Source organism: Manis pentadactyla, chromosome 3, assembly GCF_030020395.1.
Source record: "Manis pentadactyla isolate mManPen7 chromosome 3, mManPen7.hap1, whole genome shotgun sequence".
In the NCBI taxonomy this organism is placed as follows: domain Eukaryota; kingdom Metazoa; phylum Chordata; class Mammalia; order Pholidota; family Manidae; genus Manis; species Manis pentadactyla.
Window position 1 is genome coordinate 199,737,450 of NC_080021.1, and position 12,962 is coordinate 199,750,411.

General features: G+C 36.3%; 1 protein-coding gene across 9 annotated transcripts in view; it reads right to left on the bottom strand.

Annotated features, from left to right (window-relative positions):
• Positions 1-1,910: 1,910 nt before the first annotated feature.
• Positions 1,911-12,962, bottom strand: part of LPAR1 (lysophosphatidic acid receptor 1) — a 128,153-nt gene continuing 117,101 nt past the window's right edge. For all 9 annotated transcript variants that reach the window (XM_036903362.2, XM_036903360.2, XM_036903358.2 and 6 more), the window contains one exon: positions 1,911-10,039. In XM_036903362.2, the coding sequence (XP_036759257.1) occupies positions 9,738-10,039 (302 nt within the window). In that variant the 3' untranslated portion in view covers positions 1,911-9,737. The remainder of the gene's footprint in view (positions 10,040-12,962) is intronic.

Consider the following 12,962-nt stretch of genomic DNA (forward strand, 5'->3'; position numbering starts at 1 on the left):
CATTGTATTAACCTTCACTCCTTTGTCAAAGATCAGTTCATTATATTTGTGTGGAACTGTTTCTAGGCTCTGTATTCTGATTCATTGATGTGTTTGTCTAGTCTCACCAATACCAGCCTATTTTGTAGCTTTATAGTAAATCGTGAAGCCAGATAGGGTCAGTTCTCCAGCTTTGTTCTTTTCCTTCACTATTGTTTTAGCTATTCTATATAAACTCTCCATATAAACTTTAGATCAGTCTGTCAATATCTACAAAGTAACTTGGTGGGATTTTGGTTAGGTTTGCATTTTGTCTATAAATCTTGGAAAAACTGACATCTTAACACAGAGTTTTTACTATATACAAACGTGGAATAGCTTTCTATTTCCTTCTTTATTTCTTTCATCAGTATTGTTTTTTGTCATAAAGATCTTGCACATGTTTTGTTAGATTTATACCTTAGTACTTAATTTTCTTTGGTGTTAATGTAAAGAGTATTGTGCTTTTAATTTCAAATTCCACTTGTTCACTGCTGATATATAGGAAATGAGTTGACTTTTATGTATGAATATTGTATTTTACAACCTTGCTATTAGTTATTTCAGTTTTTAATTTTTCAGATTTTCTACATTGACAATTGTGCCATCTGCAAACAAAGATTCATTTCTTCTTTCCTAACCTATGTACCTTTCATTTCCTTTTCTTGTCTTAGTATACTAGCTAGAACTTCCAGTATGTTGTTGCAAAGGAATGGTGATCCTTGCCTTGTACATGATCTTCATTGGAAAGCTTTGAGTTTCTTGCCATTAAATATGATGCTAGTTGTAGCTTTTTTGTAGAATTATCAAGTTCTTCCTCTTTATCAAAAGGAGTTCTTCTCTATTCCTAGTTTACTGAGAGTTACTTAGTAACATCATGAATGGATGTTAAATTTTATCGAATGCTTTTTCTGCAACTATTAATACGATAGCATGATTTCTTGCCTGTTGGTGAGATGGATTAATTCTTTTTTAAATGTTTAACAAGCCTTCCATAGAATTCCCCAGTGAACCAATCTGGGCCTGATGCTGTTTTGAAAGGTTGATTACTGATTCAATTTCCTTAACAGATATAGACCTATTCAGATTTCTTCTTGTGTTTGGCACAACGAGGGAACTGGTCTGTTTCATCTCACATTTCAAATTAGTGAACATAGAGCTGATCATCGTGTTCCTTTATTATCCTTTTAATGTCCATAGAAGGATCTATAGTGATGACATCTCTTTCATTTCTGATATCATGTCCTTTTTTTTCCTTAGTCAGTTTATTGATTTTATTGATCTTTTCAAAGAAACCAGGTTTTAGTTTCATTGATTTTTCTGTATTTTTTCTTTTCAATTTCATTGGCTTCTGCTCCATTTTATTGTTTTTCTTCTTTCATGTTTTCTTTTTCTAGTTTACTAAGGTAGAAGTTTAGATGATTGATTTTATATTTTTTCTAATATAAACATTCATTACTATAATTTTCCCTCAAAGCACTGCTTTCACTGCATCCCAAAAATTCTGATAAGTTCTATATTCATTCTTATTTAGTTCAAAATAAAATTTATCCTAAACTTTCTTTGCCCATATGTTATTTAGAAGTGCTTTATCTCCAAGTAGTTTGGGATTTTTTTCATTCAGACTCTCCTGCAGCTAAAGAAACTTCAAAGACTGATAGCATCAGTACTGGTGAAGGTATAATGTTCTCAGACACTTTGTGATTAGAAACTGGAACAATTATTTTTGGAATGTGTTTTGGTATTCTTTACTAAAGTCATCATTTTTAATGTGCATTTCCTATATCCAGAAAAAAAAGTAGAAAGAACCTTAATATTCATCAAAATTTAATGCTACTTATTAGTCAACATAACCTAAGTTTTATTTTAGTAACAAATGAACCATAAAACCATGCCATAAACACAGAAAATGTTTATTTCTTGGTCATGCTATACATTCAGTTTGGAATGGTTAGTTGGCAGGGATTTTACTCTGCACTAAAGGTCCCAGGCTGATGGGTTCTTTGCTCTCCTCAATGTTCACATTTCTGTGCTCGGCTTTCAGGAAAAATAAGTTCTGGAGAGCAGCCCAGGGACTTTTTATTTCCTCAGCCTAGAAATCACACTTGTCATATCCACTGGCCATAACTAGTTACATGGAGTCGACTAACAGAATTGTAGTTTCCAAAATCCCAGGAAGGAAGGGGAAATAAGATATAGATGATCTCTAAAAATCTCTACCTCAATTACACAGTGAGGTAGATATGCATGTACCAACCTTGGCTATATTACCAAATTAAAAAAACAACAACAAATGTTAAATATGGTTAACCTCATTTTGTTAAAAAGAGACATCTCTACATATTTCTGGAAAACATTTTCAGATATTAAGTTCTGCTTTTTTATTTCTCCATTTCCTTCCTTTTCTTTCTATTCAAACAGATCAAAGTCTCCAGGCTTCCTGTCTTGAGAAATGTGGCAGGATGTCGTAAGAGAAATCAAACTCCAAAATCTGGATCTTCAGTCCAGAGATGTATCCTGAGCTTCATGTATCACATAGCCCATTCCCTAGTGTCTCATTCTCCTTGGATGGCTCATAGATACCTGAAACTTTACTCATAGTCTTTTCCCTGTAAACTTGCTCCTCATTCTGTGTTATCTCACCATATCACATTCCCATTCATCCAGTGGCCAACATCATAGGGTTATGACCTTACCCCCACAGTCACCAGGTCCCACACCCCTCTCAGATCCATTCTTCTCTTTCTCTGCACCTCCATTACTTTATCTTTCATCATTAATGTGACAGCCTCTAATCTTGTTCTTTACCTCCGGGCTCCCTTTACTTTTATTCTGAAATGGAAACCAGACTGCGCCACTCCTTTACTTAAATCCTTAACCCACTCTCCACAATTTTCAGAATAAAATGATTCAAAATCACTTAAGACATCATGCCAGCCTGCCTATTAAGCCTCTACCTCACAAGCTATACTTGCTCTTCTCTCCAAATGACATGCATTCTCTCACCAAGTATTTACACATCTTGCTGGGAACTCCTACCTACCTATGCTAGATGTATGGCCATTTTTTCAAATGGTTGTTTGATGTATTGGTTACCAGAGTGGGTGCAAGCTCAAGAGCTTGATGGAACCACACATTTGTGCAGTTCAGGCCCACGGTGCAGGTTTTGAAAAGGCAGTTCCTATCCAAAGACAGAACCTCCCTAAACTACCCTTTGAAAGGTAGTTCCTCTCCTCACCTTCTTTAGTCCTTTTATTTCCTTTAATTTCTATGTCATGCCATAGTTTCCCTTGTAACTCAATACAATTTGTAATCTTAACTGATTCATTTCTCCCCATTTTCTCCCATCACTGCTACCAAATTCTAAGCTCCATTTAAGAATTTGCATAATATCATTCACAGCAGTTACCACTTGGGCCTCGTTTATAGAAGGCTCTTAAAAGGTACTTGTGAATCAATAAATAATGAGATAGTGATAACAATTATCACACTGAGTTATGGTTTTCTAGTTCTCAATCAGGAACCATTAAGTGAATGGCACCATATTTTTAGTTTTGTCCCAGTCATCTGGATCATAAAACGGAAGCAAGAGTACAAGATTATCTCATTCTCAAAGAATTTATAATCTAGCTTGAGATGTAGGCATACCTGTAACATGAGCACCCAGAGAACAATTCATACACCTGTTCCTGATGTCATGTTATCTTCTATTAATTCTACTGCATGTGCTAAGTTCTTTAAGGGATTAAAATCATAATTTGTTTAGGTAGTCAAGATAAATACATGAGGAGTTATGGATTACAATATAAAGACTATGTAATTAGATTCAAATAATTCTGCAACAAATATTAGGCCCCCAATTTTTTCTGACACAGTTTCAATAGGGTCATTGCAAAGATCAAAATACAAATTACATTAATGTCTTCTGGAAGCTGTACATCACACCACAAATTCAACCTACAGTAATAAAAAATCTTTCCAAAGCATGCCAAAATAAGTTAAAGAAGACATACTCAGAAAACACAAACTAATATTGACAAAACATTATATCAAAGGCCTTGATCTTGGTTTTTCATTATTCCTACCTAATTTTAACTGCAATATTCTAACGTGAAGAAAAACTTCATCAGGGTTGTAGAACCATGGAGCATTTCTTGGTCAAGAATGCCTTTATTGTGGCTCACACATTTTACTTCATTTAACCAAGCAAGTTTAAAATACTGTTTAGCACTGTGTTATGTGAGGTGAAGCATACAATGTAAAATAAGATTCCTCTCCTGAACGATGCAAGAGGTAAGATGAAAACCAATTACCATTTTAATACAAAACAAGACGAATTCTGGCTCCTTTGCTGCCAAAGGGAAGACACTGAAAATTCAACAACAGAAAAATGTAAAATCACTTTGTAAATGTCCATGTTTATCAAGTAATTTATACAGCAGATATCTGTGGTCTAGCTTCCACCTTACAGGAGAGATTTTTACTTTCTACTTTACTAATTTCTGTATTCCTTGGAGCATTTATTAAGTTTGTGTAGCTTTTAGAATCACAGAAATCTCTCTCTAGACTACACACACACACACACACACACACACACACAACCCCTAGAGAAATGTCAGCCCCATACCTTGAAACCAGTTATAAAGAAGTTTTAGGAGTTTTAGTATGAAAAAAATTGTTAAAATGTAACTGAAGAAATGGAGAACAGACTAGTAGTGGTTGCTAGGGGTCAGGATGGTGGTAAGGGAGATGAGTTTGGCTATTAACAGTATAACAGAGGGATCATTGTAATAAAACTGCTCTATACCTTGCCTCCTGTATCAATGTCAATATCCTGGTTGTGACGTTACACCATGGTTTTGCAAGATATCACCCCTGGGGGAAACTGGGTAAGGGGCATAGAGATCTCCATATTATTTCTTACAACTGCATATGAGTTTACAATTATCTCAAAAAGAAACTGTAATTTAAAAATGATTGCAATGTTACAACTAACTGAATAAAATCTGGATCCATGAACCCATACTGGTATAAATAAACAAATAAATTAATGGGAGAGGACAGAACTTTTTCCCACAGTAGGAAGCTAACAAACTTTTTGAAGAGAAAAGAGAATTAGAAATTCATCATTTGGCAACCAGCAGAGTAATGATTAATTCATTCAAGAAATATCAGTGGGTGTTAAGACTAGGTGCTAAAATTTGATGAGGAACAGAATTATTTCCTACAAAATGCTTATTGCCAAGGAGGAAGCAAAAAAGAGTAATTTTCTTCATAGTGGAGAAACATTAATCAAGTTGTCAAAATCAACATCACCCAGTAATAGAACAGATCAATGCCATGTGCTATGTGATACAGTGAGAACCACAGTAGCACTTCTATGCTATTTAAAGATAAATAATATGAATCTAATCATAAATATCGGACAAAGCCAAATTCTACAACACGACTGGCCTGTGACCTGTAAATGACAAGATCATGAAGGTCAAGAAAAGACCAAGGCACTGTTCACCACTGAAGATTCAAGAGATTTGATAACTAAATACAACCAGTGATCCTTAATTTATTTTGCTGTAAGGGACATTATTGGAAAGATCAGTGAAACTGGTATGGGGCTTTGAATTAAATAATAGTTTATGTATCAGTGTTAATTTCCTGATTTTGATGGGTGTATTGAGTTTATGAAAGGGACTATCTTTGTCTGTAGGAATTACACAGTATTCAAGGACGGTGGGGTGTCATGTTGACAACATACAAATGGTTCAGGAAAAATGTCCTGTAAATTTGGCAAACTTTTCTCCCAGTTTGAGATTATTTCAAAATAAAAATTATGTGTGGTATAAAAAATGCAACTGATATTTTTTCCTGGAGTCTAGAGCTCAAGAGATCATGGTGTACCCAATTTCTCTTTCCTCTTCCAATGAACATGGTCCAATGAGGATAGCATGATTGAAAACAGAATTCTCTAAATCAGGGGTTGGCACACCTCTTCTGTAAGGGGCAGATAGTGAATATGTTGGGCTTTGAGATACAGTGTCTGTTGCAAATATTCAGTCCTGCTACTGTAGTACAAAAACAGCCAGAAACAATACAGTAACTGAGTGTGGCTGTGTTCCAATAAAGCTTTACTTATGGACACTGAAATTTGAATTTCATATAGTTTCCATGAGTCGCAAAATATTCCAATTCTCCCCCCTTCTCCCCACCCCAGTCATTTAAAAATGTAAAACCCATCCTTAGCAAACAAGTCATAGAGATTTGGCCAATGGGTCTTAGTTTGCCAACCTCTGGTTTAGGTTTTAAAATGGTCTATACATGCCACATCATTAAACAGATCATTAGTAAATACTCTGTGAATATGAGCATTATAAATTCAAGGGAAGAATTAGAGAATTTTATATATAGACTGTACAAGGTACAGGGGAATGTTACAGAATAAACAGACCCCACTTTGGAAGATGGATGACCCATTTTGGCTCTTAGTTACACATATTCTTGGTCAGATGGTGCCTAAATCCAGGCCCAGCCCAACACACAAAACAACCCCAATCCTTCTGAGGGTTTGGAATCAGGGAAAGCTCACTTGCTGTTAAAAAAATAATATTTTTTTTTCAAAAGGTCTCAACATGGGAATGAGTCCTAAGTTAATGATCAATTACATGGACAAAGTTTTGTGTACATAAAATTTTTACATTATTTATAATAGTGAAAATTAGAAATAACCTACGTTTCCCACACCTGCCTCATGACGTGTTTCTACAGTTTTCATCTAGTAGAAACCATACACTGGGTTTAAGAAGAAGAGCTAGAAACAGTATCAGAAAATTACACTGCAAAAGTTAAGAGACTAATGGACTACATTAGAAGGAAGATGAATGATGGAATCTAAAGCAACAGTTAACTGGAAGCCTGGTAATAATAGTAACTGTATGATATCAGCTGACATTCTGAGTCTAGGAAATTAGGGCTTCACTAATTTATAAAAAGGGAATACTAAGAGGTGGCTAATGTGTGAAGAAGAGTTCTACGACATTTAATTTCTACAATCTTACATCCACCTAAACTGAAAGGTTTGGAATTCTCTTTCAAATACTCAATGACATATCCACTTGAACAAACATTGTGTTATCTTTCCCCAACATATTAGCAATATACTGAAAAGAATAGAATCAGCATATAATTGGAAGGGACCTGTCACTTTTATTAGTTATTAAATCAATCAGCATGAAGATCACAGTCACTTTGTAAACTCCTAGTGAGGGTTTTTTATAAAGTTGTCATAAAGTTTTTATAAAATCAGAATTCTTCCCAAAGAAACTCTAACAGCTATACCATTGAAGTAAGGTATTGTCCCAAGATGTTTCCACTTTCATGCAACATAAACCACCATTCTTGGACACTAGAAAGACTTAATACTGAACTGGAAAAAAAGGAGTTCTGACCTGAGGAAATACATGGTGGCTTCACCTCAGAGTTCAGAAGCCCTTGGGGCAGGGAAATCAAGCAGGTTGCAGAAGGAATGCACCACGCGATACAAACCGGAAGTTCCTGAACAAGAGAAGCAGCACTGACCAGAACCACACGGTACCAAACACTGATTGAGAACGATTTATTACAGCCCAATTAGTATGCTCTTAATTTCAAATAGTCCACATCTCCTTCAGAATATATGCACATGAGGAAAAGTTCAAGTCCATTTCTTTTACTTCCAAGACAAAATGTTCTGTATTTTGTATAAATTGTGTGCAAACACCTTTCTGCTAACTGGTTCCCCACATTGTTTACACTGTGGGCACTTTGCAGGTCTGCCCTCTTCTTAAAGGCTGACCATGCCCTAGCTGCCTCCTTCCTAGACAATTCTTCTGGACATCTTTCTCTTAAACACACTCCTGACTTTCCCACAACTGCTTCATGACCATGACTTACTGCTTATAACAAACTGGTGCGATTGCTAGTTCACCTGGACAATGCATTAAACAGGTTATCGCCTAATAGAGGGGCAGCTTGTTGGGGGTGATTCCTACAGAATGCACAGTATCCAGTCACATACTGACACACTCAACCCATTAGTACAGAAAGGTTCCCAGTTATTTAATAAGAAGATCCTTGATTCCCTTGTCATGTTTGAGTCTTTGCATTTTCTTCAACTCTACACTACAGCTGTGGCTACCAAGAGCTGGATAACAGGCCCCTCAAAGAAAATTTGGAATTGCTAGAGATATTAATTAGGGCATCCTCGAATTTGTAACAGTTGACTTTCTAGGTAAAAAAAAGTCACTCTCAACTAAAGTAACTGCTGCATTTCCTTTGTAACAAGGTAATTTAACTGTCTTTCCTCACAGTTGCCACCCATGTGGTGCAAAGCAGGAAATCCTTTTTATAAGAGAACATAAAAAGACATTTCACATTTTAAAAAAAATCCTTCATGGGAATAAGTCCTAAGTAAATAATCAATTATATGGACAAAGTTTTATGTACACAAATTTTCACATTATTTATAGTAGTGAAAATTAGAAATAATGTAAGTAGTCAACAATATGGGAATGGTTAAATTAGAGTTGTGCCCATTAAATGGAATATTATACAGTCATTAAAATGATGTTTTTGTAAAATTTGTAATGCCAAAGGAAAATGTGGCAATACTGCAGTGGGGGAAAAAATGGTTATAAAAGTGTTTACAGTATGATCCCAATTATATCAAAAGGTATATCATACATAGAGGTATACACAGGGGATAAAGGTGTTAATGATGGTTATTTCTGGGTTGTGATATTATCAGTATTTTTTCTCTTTTATGTACTGTGTTCTCAAGTTTTCTACAGTGACTATGTATTATTTTATAATACAGGAAAATACAGGCTGTTAAAAATTCCTCTGATGTACTGATAATTAGAATGTACTTGTTGTTATACATTTATAAATATGTGGGAACAATATTTCTGTGCTTCATCTTCTATGACTTTTTAAGTGTATATATTCTTTTGGAAATAAACTTATACCCTGTTTGTTTTATATGTATTACAACACTTTAATAAAAAGGTAATATTGTGATGAGGGGATTGGTTGTTTCATAACCTAAACAAATACTGGCTTTGACATCTGGGTTCTATTTCTTAGAAGATTTAAAATTAACACCTTTTTATCTTTTTTAAGTAAGGCCTACTGCATACATACATTATATGTATGCTTCCTAAAATAATTCTAATTTACAGTTTTCCTACATAAGGAAAAAAATGGGAGTTACGGTAGTTTAAAAACAGTCTATAGTCTTAACCATCACAAGCATGCTGATAGGCATAAACATGTTTATTAAATGAAATGTATCCTTTAAAAGTAAAAAAGGGAAGCCTGTATGTAAATGAACTTGTGGATTCAATTAGTCAGAATTTATTCTGACTTGCACCAAACCACACATCTTCTGAAGTCTAGTTAGTGTAGCCTAAATGGACACTCCAGAGTCTGTTTACGAATTCCATTGCAAGATCTCCACTTTGTACTTTCAAAAGGAATGGGGATTAGGATGAAGGTTGTCACATAAGCTAATTCTCAATATATATCAAGTCTTGTGGGTCTAGGAACGAATACTGCCATGGGTTAGTGTTTGAGTACAAAAGTTTATTTTTCCTCTTCTCACACCCCACCTGGCCCTGGCATTTAGGTAGGGGGTGTCTGCTCATCCCTCAATCAATGACGGCTGGCTTCTCATCTTAGTTTCCTTTCTAAACCACAGAGTGGTCATTGCTGTGAACTCCAGCCAAGATGGTGTGGTTGAGCGAGGAAGCTGAGCGGTCTGAGCCTTCCGTGGGGCCACTGGTGTTCTCAGTGCGCTGGCAGCAGAGGATCTGTCTGAAGGTGGCACTCATCTCCTTGTCCCGGTAGGAGTAGATGATGGGGTTCATGGCAGAGTTGAACTCGGCAAGCAGAAGGAAAAACTTCTCGTAAGCCAGAACGTCACACTGTGGACAGCACACATCAAGAAGTAACAAGACCAATCCAGGGGTCCAGCAGATGATAAAGGCACCTATGAGGACAAAAAAAAAAGGAAGTATGAAACAGGTGACCGTAAAAAGTGACATGATTCAGGTTCAAAATCAAAATACTAAGATTCGAAGATACCAGGTCATCATCCGAAATAAAATGTTCATTTTCTGAAATAATCTGAAAAAAATGTTGATTGACTTAATAAAAGGCCACAAATTCAGACCCTACTAAAACTGAGTACTGATGATAATTACTTTGAGGAAAACACAGAGCTTGCTAAGTAATCGAGACATGAAAAACTGCATTCAGGATACACACGTCAAAGTGTATAAAGACATGGTTTTTACCAGCATAATTTTTTTTTCAAGTAAAAGATAAGCTCTGTGACAATGTCCTTTTTAGGTAAGGTGCAGTTTCTGGATTCATGTTGACTAGGCTCCAACACTAACTTTGCTTTTTAATAAATAGCCAAGTGAACTTGGGCACTTACTTTCTTACCTCAGTTTTCCCATGTGAAAAATAGAAGTGACTGTATTTACCTCATTGATTTACTGTAAGAAGTAAAAGAGTGATAAGAAAATGATCACCCAATATATCTTACCAGTAACAACAATGACGTTGTTTACTATCTGCTCAGTAACATGGGTCTGTCTGGAAATAGCAATTTCTAATGATATGTGTTTACTTTTATTTTTACTCAACATTAACTGGTACTTTTCTCTTTGCTTTACAGATTTTAACTCATTTAATCTGCACAATAGCCATATGAGATAGAAATGAGTACCCTATCATACAGATGAAGAAACTGAGAACCAGCAAAGATAAATAACTTGCTGAAGGTCATGGTCATGGAACATGGCAGACAGGAGACAAAACCCCAGATTTCTGCCCTTAGGCCAGTTCCAAGGTCCACACTCCAGAAAATACTGTGTTCTACTCCCACTTCTTGAAATTAATAAAACTAAACCCTTTAAACCAGATGTTAGGCTACAGATGTTTTACTAATTCAGATCAACTTTGTTCTCTTTCTTCCCCAACTATTCTGAATCAGTAAGATTTTACTATAACTGCAAAAAGAATGGAAATATAGATTATATTTTATTCCAGCTTATTTGGTTCCTGAAATCACTCATTTGGCTCCTAGGGAAAACAGTGGTTGAGAAATAGCATTAAAATCTACCAAGGTGCCACCCCAAGATCTGCTGGGGTCTTCGGCTAATAGCACATGAACCAACAGAACCCGTGGGCACCGTGTGTGATCACAGGCCCAATCGCAGTCCAGCTAGAGGAGCTGTGATGGGACCAAAGGAAAGACTCAGAAAGAGCATGTAAGACATGGGAGTTCATTGGGACTTGGGTACAGGAGTCCAGGAGTAGCTGGCTAGACAAGGTGGAGCACTACTATCTTGGACAGGGAGGGAACTGTTTACATGGCATGAGGAGACAAAGACCACATGTACGCAGGGGTGAGGGGACAGAGACGATGCATGCCAAAAGGGTATATGTGATTTATGATCATACTACATGCTTTGCTAGAAGGGCTCATTCTTGTGTGACCAGGGCCCTAAGGAACAAAACCTTAGGCAGAGGGATAACTTTCCAATAAGATGTTTCCATCAATAAGGCAGGACTGAATTTGGCCAGCCCCAGGCCATGAACACACCATATACTTAGCATCCTGCCTGAAAGAGTGGACCAGGTGGACATATCATTATTCCGTGTTACAAGCAGGCAATGTTTGTTCCCACACACCCTCATAGCCCATTATATCTCACCCCATATATACAATCAGGCTCTGTAATGAGCAGACAGGGAATGGGGTGATCACAGAACATTTGAATCTTTAGATTTAAATGGTCCTGGTCTAGGCAGAGGCAGGCTCATGGATTTGGTCTAGTCTCAAGGAAAGAGCTTCACAGATGTAAGCAAATGAGATTTAGTCTCCCAACAGACCAATTTTGAATGTGAGCTTTCTTTCTTGAATTTTTTCAGCAGGGAAATGAAAATAAAGAAAGGAGAAAAGTACCCCCGTGAAGCTCTTTGTTCTAAAACACAAATGTGTATTGGTTTTAAACTGCTGTTCACTTTGAAGACTGTCCAAGGTGCTTCATTTTCTAATAAATACAATACCTTAGACTTTCCTTAGAGAGAAAAAAAATATTTCAAGTATCAGAAGATAATAGCAAGGAGCTATTTGAACTTCAAGTAAAAATGTTAATAAAGCATTCATTCCAAGTCCTTAAATTTCCTTGCTTGAAAATCACTCAGAAAGCTAAACATAAAGGAATATCAAAGGAATGCCTCTTGGGTTTCAGAAATAATGCATTATTCATAGAGAAGCCAGGAAGGGAATTATTTTCAGGGTGGAAAATGCTTGGATGGAAAATGCATGGTCCCATTATTCCATTTACTTGGAAACTAAAAACATGCAGGCCCTTCATGAATGGTACAGCATTCCTCCCAGTTTCCTTTCCTCTTTCTTTTATCAAAGCTCTAATTGAACTCCAATTCAGAGCTTGATTGGATACCAGCAACATGCATCTCAACAGATTTAATTTTAAATGAAATTATCTTTTTCTCCTCCCAGACAAAATGGAACACCCTTGTTCTCATGGACCTGCTCAAGCTGCAGGACTTTGTCCAAAAGTGACAGAATTCAAGTACAGTCATTTGCTGTTTATAATGTCTTCTAATTTTTAAATTCAAAAAGAGCAAGATCTTTTCAATGAGAGCCATTATCTCAGAAACAAGCCCATAACCCTTGCTTTTAAAAAGACCAAATAATGCAGAGAGCTGCACTAGATCAGAGACAGGAAGTAGGGAACACGATGGCCTGACTCAGTAGCTAACGTATAAGGGCACTTCCTTGAGTCTGTTTCCTTCTTCCCTGACAGGAACTGCTGTTAGTGCTCCACTAGACCTAACTAACACTCTGTGTTCAGTTCTTCAAGACTTGACTGAAG